Here is a 9,412-nt window from a genome sequence, read left to right on the forward strand (position 1 = left end):
TGCTGATATGGCCGGAGATATTGATAGTAGAAAATCTACTTCAGGATATATCTACACTTTTGCTGGGGGAGCTGTTTCTTGGCAATCAAGATTGCAGAAGTGTGTCGCTTTATCTACAACAGAAGCAGAATACATTGCTGTCGCTGAAACTGGTAAAGAAATGTTGTGGCTAAAGCGCTATCTCCAAGAACTTGGGATCCAGCAGAAAGAGTACAAGATACATTGTGACAGTCAGAGTGCTCTAGACTTGAGCAAGAACTCGATGTACCATTCCCGTACAAAACATATTGATGTTCGGTATCACTGGATACGCGAGACGATTGATCAACAACTGTTGAGGCTAGTGAAGATCAACACAAAGGAGAATCCATCAGACATGCTGACCAAGGTGGTACCGAGAGACAAGTTCGAATTGTGCAAAGAACATGTCGGTATACACTCAAACTAAAAAAGCCAGTGTACCCTCCTTCAGGTGTATGGGACTGGAGGGGGAGATTTGTTGGGTCCATCCCATAATTTGAGGAAGGAAACATCTCCCTCATTTTAAGGAAGAAAATAAGGAAGAAAACATTTCCCCTGTTTTGAGGAAGAAAACATATTCCTTGTTTTAAGGAAGAAAACATCTTCCATCTTCCTTGTATTTGACAAATTGTCAAGTGCTTGCTTGAGTCACAAATGACATCAATAGGTTCATTTCATCCCTATAAATAGGGAAGCCTTCCATCATTTGTTGACACACTAAAATATCAGACATTAGATCATCACAGCACAACCAAGAAGAGTTGTGTAATATCCTTGAGAGATTTGTGAGGTGTTTTTTTATTTGAGTTTTTTTAGAGCTTATATGTCTCTTCTTTCTATTCTTGAAAGTAATAGAAGTATTTTTCTCTCATATTAGCTCGATACTTTAATTCCCCCAACACCAAGAGCTCCTGTTTGATGACAGATTAGGAATATTGTTAACAGATTAGGTAAGTCACACGGCACAATTTAGTTACTATTACTATTGAGGTTACTAAAAATCTTACTTTTCCAAAAATATAATTTATTGCTACCAGATTGTTAGTTTGTTACACAAATAAATTTCGTATGTTTACAATTTGGTTATTGCTACCGACTAATCAGCGTATACGCCTAATTTTTCTTCTTAAGTCCTGATTTCATCTTTGATGATTGGTTAAAAACGATAAGAGTACTATGCTTTTATAAATGAATTTAGCCTTTTATTTTCTTAGATCTAGCTTTTGGTTTAAGGTATCATAAGTTTTATTAAATAATTGTGCATGAATTTTCTAATCTTCATCCTATTTTTTTATTCCTAATTAAGAATGTTTTTATATCTGATTTAGTACTTAGCTTTTAGACCTCTTTATCTGTTTTTCTTTTTCATTTCTAAAATACTCCATCCTGATAAAAAAAAAGATTCACTTAGCCTTCTTTTTTTGGATAAAAAAGAGTGTCCACTTATCAAATCAAGAAAGAATTAACGTTTTTTTTCCCCATATTCTGCCATTATAATTCATACCTTTTCCCATTTTTGCACCTCATTTCGTCGTCCCTCCATATTTGATATTTTCCTTACCGACTCATTTTTAAAATAGTTTTTCAGCTCACAAATAGTGAATAAGGTCTTATGCCTTTTATTCTCCCACTCATCTATCCACTCCTCTTCTCAGTGTATAAATATAGAGAGCAATACACACAAAAAATGGAGAAATAGAGAGTGAACCCAAAGGGAGTAAACTTTTTGCCTAGCATCAATCAGAATTCTTCCTGGCCCCTAGCAAATCTTTCAAGATATTAAGGTTCAATTTTTTTTTCCATTGCAGGTTCTATCTTTTTTTTCTTCTTTTCAGAATGCATATTGTAGTTAATGTAACATTCGGTTCTCCAATATTTCAGCTCGGTAAAATTTATGGGTTGCTTGTAATATATTTATTCATTATGTAATCATTCTTAATTAGTTGAGTCCGAATTTTGAACTATACGTTGGGACTAATGACCCTCACCCTATTTTGTTACTTTTTATTGTTGATGCTACTTTGACTTTAGGCTGATTCTAAATTTCAGGCACTGGTTTTGAGATGTTCGTTGTTAAATACAGGAAGAAAGATAAATTTTTGGTGTCTAATATATTGCTTCTTTTCGCCTTAACTTTAAGTCCTATTAATTTTGTCAATGTTTAATTATCTTTAAAGTATATCTTTTCTATGTAAGATTGTTTTTGGTTTTGTTAGGATTATTATATAAAAAAGAGAGGTTTGTCAGTATGAGTTTATTGTATAGCTTCGTTCTAGCCTAACAAAAAAGGTGACAAGTCTTGTTTTTTGCATTATTATTTCATGGATTACCGTAGAGATGATGACACAGTTTTTTTAATTCCAAGTTTGTCTGCACTTCCTCTATGCAGTATATTCTATCAGTGCAGGCTGTCTAAAATGTCTAGCAAAAGGACAAACCTGTTTAGTCTCTCCTTGTATATAATCAATATTTGCTTCTTCAGTATAGAAGGCCTTTTGTTCACATTTGTCCTCCTAAATCAAGTTTTTTCTTTTTCCATATATCACTAGTTATGGGTTCTGCTTCATTCCTTTCAACAATCGGCAAAAGGTATGTATCACAGCCATCTCTATAACGTCATATGCAATCAAAGTGAATATTTGATTTTCTTTAATTCATAGAATAAGACATTCTTCAGAAAACCATCCTTAATTCTTTCATATACTTATTGTGTTTGTAATAGATCAAACTGGATATGATAATTTCCTGCACTAAAGGTAATTCTTGAAACTGTTGTAATGGTGTTTGTTGCATTCCATGCTTCATTTATCTTTCAAAAAGCTTAATTGAGTTCAATATCTCTCGCTGCCCGCCGCATATTCTGCTGAAAAATGTTGAGTAGTTTTGAGTAAAGGGGCATAAGATCTTGCTCTTTCCATCCAAATTGGACTTGACACTATTACTCTTTAGTAAATACAGTAGTTTCTTCTTTGACTATGATATATTTTTAAAATACTTTATACGACAGAAAGTTTGATGCGTTGACTTCAAAATCCGAACTTGTCCTTCTTTAGGAAACAAAGATAATTTGTTTGGACATTAGATTTTCTTGCTAAAAGTATGAGATGCAATGAAATGCGACAGTTATAACTTTATTATTTTGTATATGAAGGCTAGAGGGGAAAGTAGCTACGGTAACTGGAGGAGCTAGTGGCATCGGTGAAGCAACTGCTAAGCTCTTCTCTGAACATGGAGCCAAAGTGGCCATTCTCGACGTTCAAGATGAACTCGGCAACTCAGTTAGCAACGCCCTTGGAGGCTCATCCAACTGCATCTACATCCACTGTGATGTCACAAACGAAGACGACATCCAAAACGCCGTCGACAAAACCATCGCCACGTTTGGAAAACTCGACATCATGCTCTGCAATGCTGGCATATCGGACGAGATGAAGCCGAGAATCCTCGACAACATGAAAGCGGATTTCGAACGGGTCCTCAGCATTAACGTGACAGGAGTTTTCTTGTGCATGAAGCACGCCGCTCGTGTCATGGTCCCGACACGTAGCGGTTGCATCATCTCCACCGCCAGCATAAGCTCCGTGGTCGGAGCTGCAGCATCGCATGCATACTGCAGCTCCAAACACGCCGTGTTGGGGCTTACCAAGAACCTGGCAGTGGAGCTGGGGCAATTCGGTATCCGCGTGAATTGCTTGTCGCCCTACGCGATGGTTACACCGTTGGCGATGAAGGCCGTTGGGCTTGAAAATGAACAGCTTGAGCAGGCTTTGGGTACGGTTGGGAACCTTAAAGGTGTGACTTTGAGGGTGGATGATATTGCAAAAGCAGCACTATTCTTGGCAAGTGATGATGCTAAGTATATCAGTGGGCACAATCTATTCATTGACGGGGGATTCTCTGTGTATAATCCGGGTCTAGGCATGTTCAAGTATCCAGAATTCTGATATATAGAATTCGGAAGTTTTTTCTTGAATAATGTGGCGGCATATATAGCAGCCTAATTTTGATTATTATGGTAATAAAAGAATGGATGATATCCAATTATCCATCATTACCTTTACACAATGTCGTTCATTATACTCCCCGGTGCCATATTATTTGTCCATTTTTTCATTTACACGCTCTTTAAGAACTCACAAATAAAAGTATATTTAGGCAAGCTAATTACCATTATCTCTCTCCAATTAATTGTACTCTAATCAGTATTAGTTACTTTAAAAAAACAATTAATGTTAAGGCAAAGTAAGAAAAACTTAATTAATTATATCTTGATTTTGTAAATGGACAAGTATTTTGGGAGGAATATTTATTGTAATGTGGACAACTAATATGGGACGGAGGAAGTATTGGATTTTTTATACGCGATTCTTCTATTGCGTTTAGAGGTAAATTGTTATTAAATACGAAAAGATGCGTTTCTTTCTAGGACAAACTAAAAAGGAAGAGTGTTGTGTAAACTTGGACAGAGTGATTATTAATTTTGCACGAGATTTACTTGGACGATTCCAACATAATCCTTCCTAAATCCAGCCCCAAGAGGTTGGGCTCACCGGTTTTGACGATCCCTTTCAGAGATCTACAACACCTTCTAAAAAAGGCTTCATAGGGATATGAGATATCTAGATGTTAGTACGATAATTGTTGTTATAAGCAAATTTGACTAGAGCAATTAATTGCTCCAATTGCCCAGGCACGTAACCTCAACATATGATGATCGACGTCAAGAAGAGACAATTAAAACACTAAAGTGCAATGTCTTTCAAAATTCAAAATGCCCATACACAGTAATAAACTTCAAATCCACATCAGTAAATAATTTACAATAACCATAAACATTAAACCCTGCTAAAATTAGAAGGAAATTATATGTATTATCTTGAGGCTAAAGTTTATCCGCTTATTATATTCTTGTGCATCAAATCAATTTAAAAACTATACAAATTTAGTATCCAAATATTAATAGAACCATACCTGGAACTTAGATAGGTTGTACTAATTAAGTTATTCTCTTTTTATTTTCCGTAAGAACGGAGCGAGAAATATTCTTAAGATTGTTGGAAATCTTACGGAAAAACTTGATCACGAACTTTGCAGGAAATTCTTGAAAGCTTGAGGCATATCAATTAAAACACTGTCGTTAATGATATTTCACCCGTTATAGGTGTATCTCCCAGGATTCAACAAGCTCTTCTAATACAAAACTAGGAGCCAGAATCTAACAAAGATTTCACAAAGAAGAAAACTCAGCACAACATAATATAGAAGAAAAAATATTTCTTTATATATTACACCATAAGAAAAAGATTACTAGTATATATATAGTACAAGAACTCAAAAAAGGTTACGACCAAATAATGCCCCAAACGGATTAAGAAAATTAATAGCCATAAAGAGTCATCAAGTGACCAAAACATAATAATACCGTTTGACAACGTCTAATTCATGTAACATGAATTATGCCATTAAGGCTGTTTCTCTTTATCTCTGTATGAAAAATGCACTTCTCAATTATTGCAAATTCTTTCAGACTGACAAATAATGCCCTTAGCATGTATGCGATTCACCAAATTCAAGTAACGTAGGCTATGAATAAGACATCAATGGTTATCATACATATGACATATACAAATTATATAGCTGTATTTTTCTTTCTTTGCCTCATTTTTTGCCTTCTCATAATTTCTGATTTCATGCTCTCTCGTGCTCCTTTCATTGCATCTTCAAACCATTACCATTAGTAGTAACCTCCTCCTCTTCCATCTCTCTATTTTCTTCTTCTTCTCTATAGTTTAATTTAAAGGGAACTCCTCCTACAACTAAAGTACTAGACTCTTACTAAGAACTGAATATTATACTAAAAACTATTAGACTCCTCCTGTAATGAAACAACTAATTATTTTAGAAAACAGTAGCAGTAATAGATGCAAAATCCAACACTCCTCCTTGTTTCTGTTGCTGCAATCTAGAAAAGTTGTTCCTCCTTAATTTCGACTCTAGCAATTTGTGTTTGTGGATTTCTTTTTTGAGTATTTTTGAACTTGCACACATCGGTAACATGAGTCTTTTTCTTCTTCTTCTTCTTCTTCTTCTTCTTCTTCTTCTTCTTCTTCTTCTTCTTGAACTCAATTTTGTTGAGTTTTTTCATCACATGCTTCAAGTATTTCTCTGTGATAATTTTTCTATTCTGTCGATTGAAAATAATTGTGTAACTTTCATTTTCAAACAGAAGAGAATTATTCTTACACATTGTAAAATTGTTTAACTGCATCTTTATTGACCAAATATGATAGTTTTCAGCAGTGAAGGTTTGTGTGACATTCAAAGAGAGACTATTGCTTGTCATGGTTGAAAAAATAAGGTTAAAAAGTAGTATTGATTGAAAATTGGTATGGGTTAAAAGTGGTTGAAAGTATTCCTTTTCACAGACCCATTAATATTAATGAAATACCACTGTTATGATTTTTTTGTTTTTTTTTTTGTTTTTGTTTTTGTTTTTGGAGAATGTTGCAAACAACAAGTAGAAATATTAATGAAAACTGTCTCATATAAATTTTATTAATCATAAGCCTTTATATAGGCACATAAATAAAGTAGTAGACTCCTCCTACAACAAAAGTACTACACTCTTACTAAGAATTGGATATTCTACTAAAAACTATTAGACTCCTCCTATAACGAAACAACTAATTATTTTAGAAAACAGTAACAAATGCAAAATCCAACAAATGTTCCACCAACTATACGCTTGCAGATATTATATTTCCTGCTTGGGCCACCATCTTCAAATCAAACAGAGACTGCATTGTACATATTGGAAACTAACAGAAAAGACAAGCATTGACTTATTGATTCAGAATTATCCAACCATTACTTTAACTGTTAGAGTGTTAGGAACTTTGGATAGAAAACCGAACAGGCGGTTTCTAGATGATCAGTTTCTGAGGAAACTAGTCATTGGATTGCTAGAGTCGCCACAAAAACAAGAAAGATTAGGTTCCTTTTTTATGCAGGGTGGCTGCATGTCCCTTGCGTTGTTGTGAACCTTCTAGAATTAGCCATAATAGGACCAAGTATTGAACCAATAATACCAATTAACGTACATGGTGAAACATGTAAGCCAAATATTTCTTGAAACCCATCTAGTGTGCCTCACTCTATCTCTTAAGAGGCACCACATTAGCCTTCTTCAGGTTGAAGGACAAGCTTAGCTATACCTTCGATTCACAACGTAGAACTAGCCAAATCAGTTCAGCTGAATTTAGAGCAAGAGAGTTAATTCATCTCGAAGTAGTAGTGATTCTTCTTGCATTTAATGAGACACTTCTGTTTATAAGCAAGCTGCTCCAAGCAGCATAATAGTCTGTGCATAATGGCCACATGCGCGTCTATTTTGCCATTGATATTTCTTTTCGGCTCCCAAGTCCAATCTACTAGTCCTTTGAAGGAATTATGCTTTGTTTCAAATAGCCAGTCAATTAAGAAGTATGTTGGGATCTCTAATTCAATTGATCTCCATTCATCTCCTTCAAACAATTTGGATGGAATTGATGATGATTTGGACAAGATAGAAGATGATGGTTTGAGCTTCAGTTCGATGAGTTCTTAAACTATGTTACTTGGATCTTAGACTCTGGTGCCTCAGAGCACATGACATCTGATTAAATCTTCTTTTTAATATTAAGTTCCTTCCTAAACCCATTTATGTCAATCAACCTAATTCAACTAGAGCTCTAGTTTATCATTTAGGTTCTGTTACTTTCTTTTCTAGATTCACTCTTACTTATGTGTTGTTTGTCCCTTGTTTCCATTACAACTTACTATCAGTTCACAAATTATGTCTCCAATTCAAAGCTATTCCAAGTTTCTCTGTTTTGAAGTGCAATTTTGCAGGCCCTTTCAATGAAGAGGCCACTGGTTCTTGGTAAGGTTACTAAGGGTCTATATCTTCTGGAGTCAAAGAATTCAAGCCACCTCAAGCCTAGAGCCAATCAAGCTAGTTTAGGAAATGTTCTCAGTAGTTTTGTTTGTAATCAAAGTGCTCATGCACCAGTTTTAAATTCCAGTGTTCCTGTTTGTAATCAAAGTGCAGTTGCACAAGTTTCTAGTCCTGGTTCTGTTTCTGTTGATGTAAGCATTTGGAACAATAGGTTGGGACATATGCCTTTTTCTAATATGAGAAGTATTGCTACTATTCATGTTTCTACAAATATATCTCCTTGTGATGTTTGTGCTAAAGCAAGACAATCAAAATTACCATTTCCTTCTAGCAACATAACATCTAAACACATTTTGACCTAATTCATGTTGACACTTGGGGACCATAAAAAGTACCTATGATGGATTCAAATATTTTTTAAATATTGTGGATGATTATTCTAGGGGAACTTGGACCTTTCTTCTTTGGACAAAATCAAATGCTTTTAATGTCTTAAAACAATTTTTGGCTATGGCTCAAACTCAATTCACACAAAAGTAAAGGTTATTAGAACTGACAATGCTTTAGAATTGGGAGGTAGTGTAGAGTCCTTTGATTTCCTTACTTCTCAAGGGATAATTCACCAAACATCTCGTGCTTATTCTCCACAATAAAATGGAGTTGTGGAGAGGAAGCATAAACATATCTTTGAGACATGTAGAGCTCTTTTATTCCAATCTAATTTGCCTATCAAGTTTTGGGGAGAGTGTTTACTTACTGCAACCTTTTTAATCAATAGATTTCCATCCCAGTTACTCAAGTTAAAAACTCCTTATGATTTGATTTTTGGAAAGTCCCCTGATTACTCTATTTTGAAAACCTTTGGATGCTTATGCTATGCATCAACTCTTTTAGTTCACATAACAAAATTGGATCCTAAGTCTATCAAATGTGTATTTTTAGGTTATCCCTATGCTAAGAAAGGTTATAAACTTCTTGATCTTGATTTGCATTCAGACAAGGTCTTTATTTCTAGGATGTCATATTTCATGAGTCTATTTTCGCATTTTCTCACATAAACCAACTTCATTCTTCTTTACCTATTTTTCCTCTATCTTATACCCCAGCACATGAAACAAACCCTTCACACATCACTATTCCCAATCCTTAAACTTCGCTCTTCAAATCTACATCAACTACTATATCTAACCGTGTATCCCCATTACACAATTCACCACCTATTTCACCTAATCCATCTAATCGTGTATCCCCACTACACAATCCACCACCTACTTCACCTAATGTACATATGGAGGAACCAGATCAACCAGTACATGAACCTATTCTTATCCCTCCTGTCCAGACTCAACCCACCAGACAATTAAGCAAAATGCACAATCCTCCTAAGTACTTAGATGTTCATATATGTAACTTAGTCATCCTCACTGATCTCACTCAAAGTTGCTTCACTTCAAC

The 9,412-nt window shown here is 35.0% G+C and overlaps 1 protein-coding gene across 2 annotated transcripts; it reads left to right on the top strand.

Annotated features, from left to right (window-relative positions):
* The first annotated feature begins 1,700 nt into the window (after positions 1-1,700).
* LOC132607204 (secoisolariciresinol dehydrogenase-like) lies at positions 1,701-4,060 on the top strand. Of its 2 annotated transcripts, none has more exons than XM_060321074.1 (3): positions 1,701-1,805; positions 2,571-2,610; positions 3,173-4,060. In XM_060321074.1, the coding sequence occupies exons 2-3, from the start codon at positions 2,573-2,575 to the stop codon at positions 3,963-3,965; spliced, it is 831 nt and encodes a 276-aa protein (XP_060177057.1). In that variant the 5' UTR covers positions 1,701-1,805; positions 2,571-2,572; the 3' UTR covers positions 3,966-4,060. The 2 variants fall into 2 exon arrangements, with proteins under 2 accessions (XP_060177057.1, XP_060177058.1); XM_060321075.1 differs by lacking the exon at positions 1,701-1,805 and adding an exon at positions 1,813-1,829.
* Positions 4,061-9,412: the final 5,352 nt, after the last annotated feature.

This window comes from Lycium barbarum, chromosome 8 (assembly GCF_019175385.1).
Source record: "Lycium barbarum isolate Lr01 chromosome 8, ASM1917538v2, whole genome shotgun sequence".
NCBI lineage: Eukaryota > Viridiplantae > Streptophyta > Magnoliopsida > Solanales > Solanaceae > Lycium > Lycium barbarum.

What these genes read in the sequence shown, in the direction of transcription:
- LOC132607204 (XM_060321074.1), top strand. Translation starts at nt 2,573, where the DNA reads ATGGGTTCTGCTTCATTCCTTTCAACAATCGGCAAAAG. An exon ending in CTTTCAACAATCGGCAAAAG is followed by an intron (nt 2,611 to 3,172) that starts GTATGTATCACA and finishes TTGTATATGAAG; the next exon opens with GCTAGAGGGGAAAGTAGCTA.